Source organism: Ursus arctos, unplaced genomic scaffold, assembly GCF_023065955.2.
Source record: "Ursus arctos isolate Adak ecotype North America unplaced genomic scaffold, UrsArc2.0 scaffold_4, whole genome shotgun sequence".
Lineage (NCBI taxonomy): Eukaryota > Metazoa > Chordata > Mammalia > Carnivora > Ursidae > Ursus > Ursus arctos.
In genome coordinates, this window is record NW_026623056.1 from 86784304 (window position 1) to 86801885 (window position 17582).

General features: G+C 45.9%; 1 protein-coding gene across 6 annotated transcripts in view; it reads right to left on the bottom strand.

Annotated features, from left to right (window-relative positions):
• HLCS (holocarboxylase synthetase) overlaps positions 1-17582 on the bottom strand; it is a 208327-nt gene that overhangs the window by 182530 nt on the left and 8215 nt on the right. For 2 of the 6 annotated variants that reach the window (XM_044390597.3, XM_044390567.3), the window contains exon 2: positions 7674-7811. The exons of 1 other annotated variant lie outside the window; for it this stretch is intronic. Coding sequence is in view for 3 of the 5 variants with exons in the window: in XM_026505878.4 (XP_026361663.1) it covers positions 7674-7811; positions 11093-11287 (333 nt within the window). In the remaining 2 variants the exon portion in view is untranslated. Of the gene's footprint in view, positions 1-2360; positions 2497-7673; positions 7812-11092; positions 11361-17582 lie in introns of those variants that run through there. 3 more of the 6 variants (XM_044390512.3, XM_026505878.4, XM_048214907.2) reach the window with 3 other exon arrangements.

The following is a 17582-nucleotide window of genomic DNA, read 5'->3' on the forward strand; positions in this document are numbered from 1 at the left end:
TCTGAGTGCCTCGGTGAGTCAGAAAACGAGAGAAGTACCCTTGTTGTCACAGCCTTTCTACCTTACTCGGGTCCTGGAGATGTCCCATAAGCCCGCGAGGCCCCCTGTCCAAGGTGTACTGCCTTAGCCTCCCCATCTGCTCACTGACCACTTCCCATGCCCACCCCACCGATGCTGGTAAACTGAGGAAGAGCGGAAGTTTTAAAAGACATCCCAAGTGTGGAGCGCCTGGGTGTTCAGTTGGTTGGGCGTCTGCCTTCGGTTCAGGTCATGATCCCAGCGTCCTGGCATCGAGCCCCATGTCGCTCCCTCTTCGGTGGGGAGTCTACTTCTCCCTCTCCCTCTGCCCCTCCCCCAGCTAGTGCACACACTCTCTCTGTCTCTCTCGCTCGCTCTCGCTCTTGCTCATTCTCTAGGTAAATAAATAAATAAATCTTAAAAAAAAAAAAGACATTCCAAGTGTTCTCATTACCCAGTGCAATGTAACAAACCACCCCAAAATTTAGTGGCTTAAGCTACTGATTTATTTTGCTCAGTCTCAAATGTGGGCAGGACTTGGCAGGGACAGTTCAACTCTGCTGCATGAAGCCAGGGTGCCTCGACTGGGCCAGATGATCTACTTCCAGGATGGCTCCCTCACACAGCTGGCAAGTTAGAGCTGCCCACCAGCTGGAGCATCCTCGCTTGGCAGCAAGGGAGCTGAGTTCCAAGAGCCCAGGCAGAAGCTGCCAAGTGTCTTACGATCTAGCCTTGGAAGTCCCAGAATGTCACTTGCACCACATCGTACAGGACAAACAATCTACTATGCTGAGTTTCTGCCAGCCCCTGTTCCTCCCCTCTGTGCGTGAATGGCATGTCCTGAGATGGACATGCTCCTTCAGCCGGGGTCCCTGCAGGAGAAAGACGCACGGAGCAGAGCCCAGAGCAGAGTCATAGCTTGAAACAGCAGCAGCGAACGAGCTGAGCCTACACATAAGGGGAGCAAGAAACCAAGATTTGCTGTTACATGCCCATGAGATGCTAGGGTCATCTGTTATTTCAGCAAAGCTGACCAAAACACTGCACAAAATTGCATTCCTTACAGCAGCCCCTCCACCAGCCCTTCCTGCCGTATTCCCAATCTCCACGAATGATCCCCCATTAACCAAAAGCTACCATTCCTAGGATAAAGCCCAAATTCTTCATGAGTGCATATAAACCTTTTGTATCTGCGCATATGTTGTGCTACTGAAGAATATTCAGCTCTGCAACGTAGAGAACAAGACAAACAAACAGCGTGGACGGAACTCATACATCAAGTTAGTAACTTACGAGACGTGCTAAAGATCGCTGACATCAATGGAACATATATGTAATGAACACAGATAAAAAGAACAAAAGAGAGTACTACCCCTAGTCAGAGAGTCACGGACAGACCAAGTAAATCTTAAATATTATTAAGACACAAATCATGCCATCTCCGGATTAACAGTTACGTCACCCCTGAATCAGCCGCCTGGGAGGGCCCCACGTATAGTCTGCCTAGAAACAGATGAAAAGCAGAGCTGGCACACAGCTCTTCCAGGCATACAAGTCCTGAGTCTCCCCGACAGAATGAGTGTGTGCTAGCCATATACAGCCTCCATCTGCTGAGCCCCCTGCCTTAACCTTTTCTCTGGCCCCTGTAACCACACTCTTGGCAGGGAAGGCTGATGCAGCAAAGAGCAGGATGTGTACACACTGCAGAGCCCAGGATTCGGGGAGGCAGTCCTTCCCCCCTGCAGGCACCTAATCCTAAACTAGCCCCAGATCTCTCCACGGGCTTCTTGCTGCATGTTTCGAAACTATTTAATGAACTGTGTCATTCACGTATCTTCACTTGGTCTGCAAGCTTCTCTACTCTGTGACTGCTGGGAGAGCCTGCCTGGTCATGTTATTTTTTTTTTTTTAAGATTTTATTTTTAAGTAACCCTACACCCAATGTGGGGCTCAAACCCACAACCCCAAGATAAAGAGTTGTACGCTCTCCTGACGTAGCCAGCCGGGTACCCCTGTTCTTAGAAGCTACTGCTGCATCTAGATAATTTCCCACACAACAGTCCAGCCCATCATTCTCCTCTGGCCTTATCTTGGGCCACTCCCCCAGCTCACGTTACCCTAGACTGCAATTAGACTGAACCAGTCCCCAGGTGCGAACCTCTCTGTCCTTCTGCACCTGCTGTTCTGCCTCGGGAGCCCTTCCCTCCTCTACACCAAATCCCTGTTTTTCCTTTAAAACTCAGATATTACCTCTCCCGGAAAGTCCTTCCTGACCTCACCCCTATCTAGATAGTGTGCCCACCACCCTCCACCCCCAATCCATGCCCTCCTACTGCACTTACCATGGTGAACTTTAACTGTTCATTTACTTGGCTGTCTTCCCTCCCACACTGTGCACTCCTCAAGCTGGCGGGGACTATCGTCTCTGAATGCACCTTGCATCTCCATAGGACACATAACTCCAGGCCTGGCATAAACCTGGCATATAATAGGCACTTGATAAACTCTGGATGAATGAATGAATGCCTTGATAGCGAGTACAAGGAACATAAGTGAATTTTTGGCAACAAAAGAATTATGTGTGACTTTTGGGTCATCAATTCCTACTGAACAAGACTGCTTATGTCATTACAGAAGATATTGCAAATTGAGCTGAATCTACCATGCTCCACTGGTATTTGTTACCGTACCTTAGCAAAATAAAAGCAAAATAACAGTAGATGTACAATAAATATGTGAATGAATGACTTAGTGAAAATATGAATATATGAACACTACATTTTTTAAAAACCTGAATTCCTGGGGCACCTGGGTGTCTCAGTTGGTTAAGCGTCCAACTCTTGGTTTTGGCTCAAGTCATGAACCCAGAGCCCTGGGATTGAGCCCCAGGTCAGGCTCCGCACTCAGCAGGGAGGCTGCTTCTCCCTCTCCCCCTGCCCCTCCCCCCTCTCGTGCTTTCTCTCTCTCTCTCTCAAATAAGTCAATAAAATATTTTTTAATTTTTTTAAAAAAGAAAGCCATTTGAGATATCCAAAATTCAAAAAGATATTTTAAATATCTGTAAGAGTTCCATAATCCTAGAAATATGAAAGAATGTGATATCAAGTTCAAAAGTCTTTCTTATACATATTTTTTCAATTTAATATCTTAGGGTCCTGTTAAACTCAAATGACTTGAGAGTTAAGTGCAAAATACAGAGATTCATAGAACCCCCCCAAAATGCAAAATTCCATTAAGCAATCAACCCAAATGAGAACTGCAGAGTTAATGAGAAGACAGTGAGCCATGAGATCAATTCCTTTTTTTAAAATAGGCTCCATGCCCAATGCAGGGCTTGAACTCACAACCTTGAGATCGAGAGTTGCATGCTCTACAGACGGAGCCAGCCAGATGCCCGAGATCAATTTCTTTTTAAGTTTTAAGGCCCAACTTATAAAATGAAGTACAGTGTAATAGCCAGAGTGGTCAAAAAAATAGCTCTGAGTGTCTCTGGCTCCCAGTTGCAAGACCCACCAAACCCTCTGATCATAAATAAAATGAATTATCTGGATAGTAGCTGTCTTCCTTGGTGGGTAGGCATCTCTCTACCTCAGAAAATTAAGAAATAAGTTGTTGTGGGGCACCTGGGTGGCTCAGTCTTTGGGCGTCTGACTTCAGTTCAGGTCATGATCCCAGGGTTCTGGGATCGAGCCCCCGCATCAGGCTCCCTGCTCAGCAGGAAGCCCGTTTCTCCCTCTCCCACTCCCCCTGCTTGTGTTCCCTCTCTCGCTGTCTCTCTCTGTCAAATAAATAAATAAACTCTCAAAAAAAAAAAAAAAAGTTTGGGGCGCCTGGGTGGCACAGCGGTTAAGCGTTTGCCTTCGACTCAGGGCGTGATCCTGGTGTTATGGGATCGAGCCCCACATCAGGCTCCTCTGCTATGAGCCTGCTTCTTCCTCTCCCACTCCCCCTGCTGTGTTCCCTCTCTCGCTGGCTGTCTATCTCTGTCAAATAAATAAATAAAATCTTTAAAAAAAAAAAAAAAAAGAAGTTGTTGCCATTAAGCAAGATCTTAATTAAATCTTCATTAGAACATATGTTAAATGAAATGATAACTGTGAGAAATGCTAATTTGTCTGCCAATATCTAGTCTTTCTTTCTTTTTTTTTTTTTTAAGATTTTATTTATTTATTTGACAGAGATAGAGACAGCCAGCGAGAGAGGGAACACAAGCAGGGGGAGTGGGAGAGGAAGAAGCAGGCTCACAGTGGAGGAGCCTGATGTGGGGCTCGATCCCGCAACGCCGGGATCACGCCCTGAGCTGAAGGCAGACGCTTAACCGCTGTGCCACCCAGGCGCCCCTAGTCTTTCTTTCTTCCCTTCAATCCATGGCTGTCCAGCTAGGACTGCAGTTCTCAGACTGCCCTGCAGCTAACGGACAGGAGCTAAAGTGGCCTCTGAAAGTTCTGGATCAGAGTTTTGTTTTTTTTTTTTTAAAGATTTTATTTTATTTATTCAACAGAGATAGAGACAGCCAGCGAGAGAGGGAACACAGCAGGGGAGTGGGACAGGAAGAAGCAGGCTCATAGCGGAAGAGCCTGATGTGGGGCTCGATCCCATAACGCCGGGATCACGCCCTGAGCCGAAGGCAGACGCTTAACCGCTGTGCCACCCAGGTGCCCCTGGATCAGAGTTTTTAAAGAGGAAGCTAGCTGGCCCCCTCCTCCTCTCTTCCCCCAACTTGGAGGCTAGAATGTGCATGTGGTTGACAACCGCGGCAGTGGGGGGGTGGGCGTGTAGTAGGAACCAGCCTCTACCAAGAGAGTGAACCAGGCTGGCAGAGGAGAGATGACGATGACAGAGGAACACGATAGAAGGGAACTGGGTCCCTGGATGGCCTCACGAAGCAGAACCACCTCCCTGAGGAAGAAAGAAACTTCCAGCTTTTTGCTCTGCTGCAGTTCTTGGTCTCTGTTACAGTAGCTTAGCCTGTACCCTCCATAACACAGTAACTATGTTCCTTCAGATGCTCCAGGTCTTTGAACCCCATAAAGATGTACAATTAAGGGCCAACGATTTAGGAAATCAAGAGCACAGCAGTCATATTTTGTGTTAAGAAGGAATCTGCGCATATTTTATGTAATGGCAATATTTTAGTAATTTTGGCCTTGGTTTTAAGTTGAAATCTTACTAAATATACAAGCAATATCAGCATATCTAAGAAAACAACAAGCTTACTCTAAGTTTAATAATTTATAGGAATTATGTAAGTGTTCAGAAAGATGATGTTTGTTCACCCAGATGACTTACATACCTACAAAGAAATTGGTCTGGGAAGGGAGAAGGAAGGGGCAGGGGAGGCAGGATAGGTCGACAGACTCTGGGGGATCACATAGGTACATGTTCCATTTCCACACGCAGCGGTGAATTCCTGCGTATTTATTATATAACTTCAAATTCATCAGCGAATGAGGGCCATGCATGAACCAATGAGGAGAGTACATTTTGATCAAGGATTAGGATTAATTCAAGTCTGTGCAGCTAGAGTCCAAAAATAAAACACAGTATTTTAAGATATTTGAGCTTGTAAATAGGACAAATATTATTCAGAAATTCCATTGAAAGTGATGGCAAACTTTTGCTGAACTTCTAAGAATGGTAAATTAGGACTTAAAAGCCCAAATCAGAACAATTACGTTACCACGAATGGACTCTTCATAGGTTAAAAAAAAAAAAAAAAAAAGAAAAAAAGCCAAGTATTGGCCATTTCACAATCTAACCTAAGTGATCATTTAATTTGTAATTTTAATACACTGAAAATAATTGTTTTAAACAAAAAGGAAGTTTCTGGATAGTCTTTCCTGCATATAAAAATTACGCTTGAATTCACCAAAAAACTTCGCATCGCCAATTGGCATCTTTCCACCGAACACAGGAGAAGAGCTACGAGCATTGCTGGATTGGCCTCAGGTTAATATAACCTTTGCTGTTATGACTAGGAAATGGCAACGTCTAGATCTCTTTAAAACAACTAATGTATTCTTCTGGCTACTAAAAAGGGTATGGACACTGCTTAAAACTTTATCTGCCACTTACCAGCTAGTGGCTTTAGAAATGCCATTTACAGGGCGCCTGGGTGGCTCAATTGGTTAAGCGTCTGCCTTCGGCTCAGATCATGATCCCAGGGTCCTGGGATCAAGTCCCGCATCAGGCTCCTTGCTCAGTGGGGAATCTGCTTCTCCTTTTCCCTCTACCCACCCCCCCCCATTGTGCTCTCTCTCTCTTACTCACTCTCTTTCTCTCAAATACATAAAGTCTTCAAAAAAGAAAAAAAGAAAAAGAAATGCCATTTAATCTTAGACGACAAGAATGGTATCGTACAGAATTGTAAGCCGTGCAGCACTGTATGTGAAATACCTAGCAGGGGCTGCATAAATGGTATTATTACTATTATCCTAAGTCTATATAAGGCTCAATAAAACATCAGGAGGCTGCAGGAGGAAATGATCATCACAGGGCACCGGCAGCTCTCAGGCCACCTGCCAAACCATAAACCCTTTCTGAGTCCCAAACAGTTTCTTGCTCTCCTTTAAACATCTTTATCTATCTCGTGGCCCTTATTTCAATCTACTTGAATCCTAGTCAATTTTTTCTAGTCTCCCTCCTCTCCTTCTTTTCTCTCATCCCAATACCATGGCTTAAAGATGGTGTTTGTAAAACAGAAATCCAGTGATCGTGGCTACCATCAGCAAAACCCCTACTGGGTTATCCAGCGGCAGGCAGGGATCACATTGTGGCTGAGTGAAGGCGGCAAGGCAAGGACTCCTCACAGACACCCGGGGGGAAGAAACCCACAAGGGGGGCTTAGGGTCAGACTTCCACGAGCCTAAGGGCATGACCGTGTCTGGTGAGAAGGCCTCCCCTGAAACTTGAGCAAGACTGCATTTCCCTGGATCTGTGTCTAGAAAGAGAACTCTGGCCATCAAGAGGAAAACCCACAGACACGAGACAGGACGACATTTCCATGGTTTAGACCAAAAGATTGGAAGCTGAGCACAAAATGAGGAGTGGAAATGAAGGAGGTGAGCAGAGACAGCGGGGGAGGGGCATCAGTAGGATTTGGACCTGCCCGGCGGGAAGGAGGCAGGAGGTGAGAGGAAGGACAGGTTGGGGTGTTCCTCTGAGCTTCTCTTTCTTTTTTTCCAGCAGAGAAATATAAGCATCTACTTTTGGACAGGTTATTAAGTTTGAAGTGTTTTCAGAATACTCCAGGGCAGATGTCTAGGCAGTGCGTGGTGAGGTAAGTTAACCACTCGATTTGAAGAAGCGGAGGGACGGACTGGATGTCCCTCGAGCAGCGCTGCCCAGTGAAAACGTGACGTGGACCACAAACACAAGCCGCCCGAACAGTTTTTCTAGCAGCCACAGTAAAAAAAGTAAAAAAAAAAAACAAAAAACAAAACAGGTGAAAATCATTTTAATAATAACAATAATAATAATAACCCCAAATTTAATAAATAAATTATATATATAATAAAATTTAATACTAATAACTCAAAATGTCCACAAAAGAAAGGGGGTCACAAAGGCCAGGAAAGAACAGGGGGGAAAACAAATTTACTTTTGGTTAAGACATAGCTTCCTTCTGGGACACAAGTGAAAAACATGTTACTCACGGTTTCTGAAGAGGATGACGGTCTCTGTAAACTCTCACCTTGCACCCAAATGCTTTCTGTCACAAATGCTATGTGTTCTGCTTCAAGTATAAAAGGAGAGACAAGAAACAGGGCCCATTTGTTCAAGTCATCAATGGACTGGACAGAGGGAAAGAAACACACAAAAAGGGGATTCAATGTCACTCAAATCATACCTGTCACTCACATCAACATCTGGGACCTCCCCTCCTCTGTAATTCCACGTGGGATCTAAATAAGGTTATCGGATGCTCTCCTCCTACAGACCACATGAACCCTGAGCCTCTGGTTGAACTGTGACTATTTAAACACCTGCAACATCCCTTCTATGATTCATGACAACTTTAACATCTCTAGATACGTGTGATCCACCATTAATTCTGAAGCTGGGCTTACCCCACCACCACCACCATTCCTTACTGCTTCCAGCACGAGGAGCTTCCCAAATCACAACTCAGACGCACATTGAAAGGTGAAGAGGCTCAGAAGTGCATGCTGGTCCAAAAAAACCCATTACTAATAGAAGCCTGAAGAACTCTTCTTCCATTTCCTCTAGCCATTATAGATAGCATCAACACTTGTTATCAGATTGGATTTGTCCATTTATCTGTGCTCTCCCTCCTGAAACCTCTCTAAAAGGACGGTAAGTGAATTTTAGGCTTTAACCCACTAAGAACTAGGCATATCCAGAGCAGAAAAGCTGACATCTAAGGCTGCAAGGGGTGAGCCCTTTCATCACCACCAAAAAAAAAAAAAAAGGTCAGGCTCCACACCCTGTTTACCAATTCAAATCCGCCCTTTTGATCTGGGAGGATCAAAAGGTGTTTCCACCTGGCCTAGTAACCTGGCACATAGTAGACTATTAATATCTACTGAACTAATTAATGAATGAAAATTTGTGGGAGAGAAAACTCTCCATGGATAAACATAATTATCAATACAGCAGTTAACAACAAAAAACAGAAGAAGAAAAAAAACAGATTTTTCACCTTACTCAAACACAGAACATGTGTATATTAAACAAAAAGCTTAAAATTTCCAGTGAGTATAAACTCTTTGGTTATAGTTATCAATTTCTGTGGGATCTTCAATTATATAAACATACACATTTTATGCATCTGATTCTAAACATACAAAGTAAGGAGACAACAAAGACATAAGATTCATTTCTGTAAAGTTACTTCAGTCCAGTAGACTGACAAGGTAGCTAGCAAACCAAATCATTAGCCCCACCATATTTTACAGCTGAAATTAACAGCAGGTAATCACAAATAGTCAAATTTTCCAATCGCAGGCCTTAACCGTCAGAGCTGAAACCCAACAAAAACTAACCACTCCTTCATTCACTGAAATACTGAGGGACCATAAGCTGCTAAGCTAAGCTAAACAGACCCAATTCCTAGGGAGAAAAGATAAAAACTGGAAATATGAAGGTGATTTAAAGTGTACGTGGGCAGGGGCGCCTGGGTGGCACAGCGGTTAAGCGTCTGCCTTCGGCTCAGGGCATGATCCCGGCGTTATGGGATCGAGCCCCACATCAGGCTCCTCTGCTATGAGCCTGCTTCTTCCTCTCCCACTCCCCCTGCTTGTGTTCCCTCTCTCTCTGGCTGTCTCTATCTCAGTCAAATAAATAAATAAAATCTTTTCTAAAAAAAATAAATAAAGTATATGTGGGCAGAGCACAGGCCCGTTCCATCTAGTGTGAAGAATGAGGAACATCTTGAGACAATGATATCTGAGCAAAGCTCTAGGGTGAGGCAAAGTTAACTTCAAAGCAGGAGCACATCAGGTTACAGAATCCCTGAAAACCCAAGGCTAGCTTGGCAGGGGTGCCTCCCCAGGAGGCCAGAGTGGTAGGAAAAGAGCTGAAAAGCCCTGGTTATAGTTATGATAGTTAACAGATCAGTAAAGTCATGGAGATGTTCAAAAAGTAAAACTGTCTTCCAAGAAAACTAAAAATACTTACATCTCAACATTTTTGAATGTCCAAAATGTTTACTCTAATTGAAATCTTTTTTTTTTTAAGATTTTATTTATTGATTTGACAGAGAGAAAGCACAAGCAGGGGGCGCAGGAGAGGGAGAAGCAGGCTCCCCACTGAGCAGGGAGCCCAATGAGGGGCTCAGTTGCAGGACCCTGGGATCATGACCTGAGCTGAAGGCAGATGCTTCACCAACTGAGCCCCCCAGGGGCCCCTCTGATTGAAATCTTAAAGGTTGTTTTTTTAAGTAAATGAATCCAGATTGGAAACCACTGCGATAGAAAAATGTACCCCTCAATTTTTCCTTATTTTGTTCTCTCTCTCAATCTTGGTTCCTTGAGAGAATTAAGCCCTAATTAATTAATTGGGCCCTCAAGTGGAATGAGTGTCTTGCTGTCTTGCATCTAAGTGGTACTAAGTACTCTCTCAGAACTGAGAAAACAGTTCCTCATTTTGTATTATAGTATACTAACAAGGAAGGGTATTTTTGATTTGCTAGTAGCACGATATAATTCCATACTGAAGCATACAACAAAGTATTCAAACCTGAGATAAGATTTTAATTCCCATGCGGGTGTTATGGTTTCGCACACGTAGAAAATCTTACTTTAATGCTAAAAGTGAGCCAACTTTCCGGAGGGAAGAGGAAAGGGAAACAAACTGATTAAAAGTAAACACTTTCAAATGTTAATGAAAACAGTGATGTCAGTGGAAATCTGCGGCGAACCGCACTGTGAAGTCCACCTCCAACAGCTGACTGAATAGAACTGCTGTCCCTTTTTACAGAAAGGGAACAGAGGTTTTGCACAGACTTAACGACCGACAGGTGAAAGAGCTTGCTGAACTTGCAGCTATCGGGCTAAATATTGGGTCCAAAACAAAGTCTGTGTGCGAACAGAAATAAAAAAGATGCAAAGACCATCAGTGGGGCGCCCTGGTTGATAAAACTGGCGATTGGCAGGGCCGTTTTTGTCCCCTCGGAGATATCTGACAGAGGTTGAGGATCTGCGGTCTTTCTGTGAATTCAGGTCCAACCCAAATACAGCCCACAGTGGAGGAGAGGAGGTCAGAAGCCACTCCAGGTGGGCAGTGCTAATCGCCAGATTTGGAACGGCAGCATTCATGCCTCCCCGTACACTCGACCCAGCACGCGGGGGACAGGCGCGACACGTCGCAGTTCCGGACCTCTGGTCCCCCCGTCCGGGCTCCCGAGGACAGCGCACGCAGAGGCGCCTCGGAGCCCGCCCCCCCCGCCAGGGACCCCAAACCCGGGACCCCCCCAGCTCGCACAGCCCGGGCGCAGCGCGGGGCTGGCCGGCGCTTCCGGCAGTCTGCGCCCCGAGGCCGCGCCTCCCGCCGGCCCCGCCTCCCCGCGCGCCCCCGGCCCCGCCCGCTCCCCGCCGGCCCCGCGCCCGCCCACCTGGCTCTCGCCGACGCAGAAGACGCGGCCGCCGCGGCTCAGGCACACGCGAGCGCCTCGGGGCCGTGCGGCCGCGCCGCAGAAGGTGAAGGAGCAGCGCGAGGCGCGCAGGCGCTGCACCGTGGCGCGCACAAGTGCGGCCGGTCGGCGCCCCCAGCGCGCCCACAGGTATAGGTAGCACAGCGTGATGAGCATGACCAGCCGGCCGGCGGCGGGGCGCGAGCCCCGGACGCTCGCACCACAGGCTCTCCCCTCCCGCCGGGCCCCGCCCCACGCCCGCCCTCCAGCGGGCCGGAAGAGGCCGCGCCATAGGGGTGAGGCCTCGCGCTGGGTAAGGCCGCGGGGGCGGGAGGGAGGCGGCCGCGTGGGCTGAGGGGTGGTGAGGATGGAGGGAGGAGGGAAGCAGCGCTGGGGGCGGGGGTGAGGATGGAGGGAGGCATCGCTGGTTGGGGGTGTGAGGATGGAGGGAAGCCTCGCTGGGGCGGGGGTGAGGATGGAGGGAGGTCTCGCTGGGGGCGTGGGTGGGTGAGGATGGAGGAACGCTGCACTGGGAGGGGTGAGGGAGGAGGGAGGCCGCGCTGGGGGTTGGAGGGTGAGGATGGTGGGAGGAGGGAGGCCTCGCTGGGCGGGGGGTGAGGCTGGAGGGAGGCTGAGCTGGGAGCAGGGAAGTGAGGATGGAGGGAGGCTGAGCTGGGGGTGGGGGCGGTGAGGAGGGAGGCCTGAGCTTGGGTGCCCCCCTGCCGCCCCCACACTGTGTGTGTGGCCGGGGGGAGATGTGATAGAGGGAGAAAGGTGTTATTAGAGGAGGTTGTTAGGTTGGAGACCAGGGGATTAGGCCCTTCTGGTTGATTTAAGCTAAAGTCTGGGCTCCCTTTCTTCGAGAGCTGGCAGGCAGATTGAGGAGGGCGCTGCAGGTATGTGTACATTAACTAGTACCATACTGGTTAGTTATTCAACTAACATACAGCCTCTACCCAGTCCAGATGGGAAAATAAGGTGAGACTGGGCTTATTAGATTATAATAGGCCTTCTTGCAAAAATGATTTTAAAATAAATTACATAAATTCACAATGTAATTATATATTATATATACAATGCAACTGTGTGTGTGTGTGTGTATATATTTTTTTTTTTTTTTGGACTCTAAATATTTTAAAATAAGGACTGAAAACAAGTTGAAGGCAGACTAAAAAGGCTGCCTGGTGTTCTCGTACATGTGGGTCACGGATTTGTTAGCATCTTAAGAAGAAAAAGGGAAACTCATCAATTATGATTCAACGTTCTTGTACCCTAAGAGAAGCATAATTATTCCTGATGGTGACAGAGATCTCTCCCATGGAATCTCATTTGTTTTAAAAGGCAGTTTGCGGGGCGCCTGGGCAGCTCAGTCGACTCTTGATTTTGGTTCAGGTCATGATCTCAGGGTCCTGGGATTGAGCCCCCTGTGAGGGTTCTGCAGCAGGGAGTCTGCTTGAGATCGCCCCCCTCTCTCTCTGTCTTCTCCCTGCCCCTCCCCCACCAGCTCATGTGCACACTCTAATAAATAAATCTTTAAAAAAAAATAAAGGCAGTTTGCAAAAAAAAATGGTGTCCCCAGCAACTCTGAAACATAGCAGAAATTCCCTGCGTTGCTTCCTGCTCTGTCCTTTGCTCTAAGTAGAAGGCAGAATGCAGTAGCAATCAGGTACACCACTCCCAGGTCTTTCTTAATCCAACAATAGATGTTTAAAGTGCCCTGAACATTTGTTCATCTGCTTTAAAAACAGTGGTATAGAAAAAACCTCAGCTTTATGGTCAGATGACAGAGGAACTTTTTGCCCCAGTGCATACAGCAACAGTAGATTGTAAAAGAAAGAGAGAATCCGAAAAAGAAAGAACAGGCCTCAAAAACAAGGTAAGCATCACAGCGGACCAGAAATAGAAGAAAGACAGTAAGTGATGAGCAGGGCTGAAGCCTATCTTCCACTTCTCTGCAGGACAGTGGCAGTTGGGAAGGGAGTTCCTGCATGGTCCCAAGGCCTAAGTTTGTGTCATTGTGTCACTGGGGGAAGGAATGAATGAGTCCCCCTGAGGAAGGCTTTAGCCCCTCCAGGATAACATAGGGCTAAGAAGTAAGGAATGAGAAAATGAAAAAGCTTTACAAAGTGATAAACCCTGATGTTGTACTGGACAAACCCTTCAGGTAGCCTTCTTGGAGTTTGGTGAATTATGGTTCTAAGGACACAGCCTCTCCACTCCTGCTAGGTACGAAGAGGTCATCTCCTCGACCTGAAGGTCACAGGCATCTCTCGTTTTTCCAAGTTCCTTAAGAGCTTTGTAAACCCACCTTCCCAGACAACATAATTCCATCGAGCCAGAATAGGAACTTTCTAGGTTTGCCCTTAGATGCTTCAAGATGTTATGGTCTTAGAAGACATAATGGGGAAGTGTGGGGGTCAATTCTGTGTACAGCTCTGGGTTATAAAGAATGGGGACCACGGTGGGTGAACATGAATTGAGAAGTCTGTGAGGTCCCTCCTTGACCCTTGGACTGAGGAGCACTGTTACCATTCAGGCCTAGGAAGGAGCCCAGGACGGCAGAGGAGTAAGAGAAATTAAACAGGCACATGGCAGCCTCTGTTTATGATCCCACCTAAAATGAGGATAACAGCTCAAGGATGGAGCTTGGCTTCATCATCCCCAGATGGCAAAGGAAAAGGGGAAGGATGCAAAAATAGGACATTGGGGGATCTCAACTGTGTGCATACCTGATTCACCCCTTAGAGTCCCTCACCACTCAAAGTGTGGTCCCTGGACCAGCAGCACTGGCATCACCTGGGAGCTCACTAGAAATGCGGAACCTCAGGCTCCAGTCAGCATCTGCACTTGCACAAAATCCCCATGTGATTCACAAACACGTTAAAATGTGAGCCGCACTGTTGAAATCCACCTCTGTCACTCCCTGGATTTGCATTGCTCTGGACTCCGCACTAGACTATTCCAAATTGCTGTGGAGAACAGACTAGGAATAGGCCACAGATGAGGAATTTAAAAGCTAGACTGGGGGCGCCTGGGTGGATCCGTCGTTAAGTGTCTGCCTTCGCCTCAGGTCACAATCCCAGGGTCCTGGGATCGAGCCCCGCATCAGGCTCCTTCACTGGGAGTCTGCTTCTTCCTCTCCCACTCCCCCTGCTTGTGTTCCCTCTCTCGCTGGCTGTCTCTCTCTCTGTCAAATAAATAAATAAAATCTTTTTTAAAAAAATAAATAAAAGCAAGACTGTCGTTTACAAGAACGTCACTGCAAAAAGGAATTGTGGCGCTCACCTGCCAGCAAGGGAACACCAACTCGGTAACTCGTCACTGTGCCTGGCTTCCTACAGGAAAAGAGGACTCCAAGTCTCTGCCCTGAGGAGGCATGCCCTGGGAATGATGGTTTGGGGATAAGGCAGAGTGTAAACCAAGAGTATCCCTCACCCAGGGGAGTTGTCCTGCCCCCCTCCACCAACATTAGATAAGCTGTTCCTCCCCCAGGGAAGCCTCTCCTGCTGACAGTGCCTCTGTCTGCATTTGGAAAGCTCTCTGAACTCAGCCAAATGGCCAGAGCTGAATACGATAGTTCCTGAAGGGATCCCGGGCTAGTTGGAAGCATTTAGTAGATTCTGAATTTTAAATAGCTCTCACTGTAAACAGTTCACATTAGCAACTGAATTACATAGTCTCTGCTTTATATAAAAGAATTTATTCCCTCCCCATCAGTGTTGGCGTGCTAAAAACAAATGATATTCAAAGATCCCAGAGTCTCAAGAATGACCATCTTTTTGAAAAAACATCCTCTCCGTAAAAATGATTTAAATACAAATGTAACTGAAATCCTGAGGTTTTTGCTGGTAAAAGCTGTAACGTGAAGAGCTTTTCTTTGACCATTTGAATATCTGTGGTATGTGTGTGTATTAGCCAGAAAATGTCAGGAGACTATCCGCATATGCAGTTAACCGTTAAGTAAATTAAACTATTTTAAGCCAGTAATCCTTTTTATTATTGGTTTAAACCCAAAAAGAAAAATTCAGTTTGGACTGATAGTAACAAGCTACCAGCAAAAGAATAAATTAGAGGCTTGAGCTGTGATCAGGGCCTCAAAGGGGGGGAGGGGAGTTGTCATTTTAAATCTTGCTGATTAGCAAATGCCAGGCCCCATGAAGGTAGGAATCAAACAAACCATCACCTCACCTTGGTCAAAGATCAATTTTGGAATCCCAATTTTTAAAAACATTCATTCCAAATAGGAAAATTTTGTATTAAATGCCTTGTACATTTCCATAAGTTATTCCTTATAATTAATTACATAAGGAAGCTGAGAATGTATTGTTTTAATTGCATTTTTATTTTTATAAACTTTGGTTATTTCTCTAATATTGCTTTTGGAAGTTTCGTATTTATCAAAACATCTCCAAGTTCTACACAGTTTGTAATTAAGGGGCACCTGGGTGGCTCAGTCGGTTAAGCATCTAACTTCCGGCTCAGGTCAGGATCTCAGGGTAGTGGGATGGAGCCCTACATAGGGTCCCTGCTCAGCGGGGAGTCTGCTTCTCCCTCTCCTTCTGCCCCTCCCTTGCCCCCACCTCGTGTGCACGCTCACTCTCTCTCTCTCTCTCAAATAAATAAAATCTTAAAAAAAAAAAACAGATGGGGCGCCTGGGTGGCTCAGTCGTTAAGCGTCTGCTTTCGGCTCAGGGTGTGATCCGAGTCCTGGGATCCCGGGGGGGGGGGGGGGGGTGTCCCTCAGCTGGGAGCCTGCTTCTTCCTCTCCCACTCCCCCTGCTTGTGTTCCCTCTCTCACTGGCTGTCTCTCTCTCTGTCAAATAAATAAATAAAATCTTTAAAAAAAAATACAAATAATAGGGGCACCTGGCTGGCTTAGCCAAAAGAGTATGTGACTCTTGATTTTGGGGTTGTGAGTTTGAGCCCCAGGCTGGGTGTAGAGATTATTAAAAAAAAAATCTGTACGTATACAGATAATAAAGGGGAAATGTGAATTGTGATCCAGGAATTAAAGGATGCTTTCACATAAAACCTTAAGAGTCTATTTGTAATGTGTCATTTCTTAATTATATGGAATGTCAAAATAATAGCTGTCTCCCTGCAGTAAAAATAAACATATTGACTGGTAGTTAGTAGGTGCAGATAATGCTAACTGGGAAAACCATTTGAATGTATGCATTATAAATCTTGCTATAACAATATGTAACATAATAAATTGGTCAGAGAATGTTACATATATTTTAAAAGAAGATCTAAGTTTTAAGATGGGATTTATTTACCAACTGTAAAATGTATTGATTCTAATATTATCAGTAATTCAATAATAGGCAGAACCAGTTCAGCTAGAGATCACACACACGTGTATCTTATAAGTGACAGTATGTGGACACAGTAATGAGAAAATGAAACATATAGAATGTGGTAGACTGGAGCGCCTGGGTGGCTCAGTCGTTAGTGGCTGCCTTCGGCTCAGGTCACGATACCAGGGTCCTAGGATCAGGGTCCTAGGATAGAGCCCCCGCGTTGGGCTCCTTGCTCAGCAGGAAGCCTGCTTTTCCCTCTCCCACTTCCCCTGCTTGTGTTCCCTCCCTTGCTGTGTCTCTCTCTGTCAAATAAATAAAATCTTAAAAAAAAAAAGAATGTGGTAGACTGAGCTGATTTCAAAGTGGAATGGTGAGATGGGCCTCCCTCCCCACTTCACCATCTGGAGGGGGCTGGGGACCACCTGCTAAATTCTACCACCTTATAAGAACTTGAAACTGTTAGTTATTAGAATAGTAGCACCCTTAAGCTGAAAGCAGAATGAAAATAGTGGAACCAAACTCTCCATCAGATGAATATGTAAAAAGCCACCCAAACACGAGATTATGAATTACTGGGATGCCTGGCTGGCTCATTCCGTGGAACCTGTGACTCTTGATCTCAGGGCTGTAAGTTTGAGCCCCACGTTGGGCATAGAGCCTACTTTAAAAAGACAGAGAGAGAAGGGGATTATGAATTACTAAACACCCTTCTAGGAATACTAAGAACCAAAGAAAATATACAGAAAATCTTGATATCTATTCAGTTTATGATTCAATATGAGCTTTAATGCATTGTTTTAGAACAATCACATTATTAAATGAAGCAAAAACCAAATTTATTAATCAAAATAAAGAGAAAAAGATAAAATTAGAGAATCGAAAGAATTTTAAGTTGAAACACCTCGAATTATTAAAAATAGTAAACTCATGTCTTTAAGAGAAAAATACCTTTTCCAGCTTTGTTCATGGAGATGGTCTCAGGGCAACGTTACCCTGAAATGCACCCTAGCACTCAGACCTTGGTATGCATGCTATTTTTCCCATTAAAAGGAACCAGAGATCCTTGGAGAAATGGCTGGTGCAAGTGTTAGGGACGTGCCTGAGAGACCAGGACACCTCATTCCAGGAAGAAGGTAAGCTTCAAAGAAAACAGGGTCATGTGCGAAGGA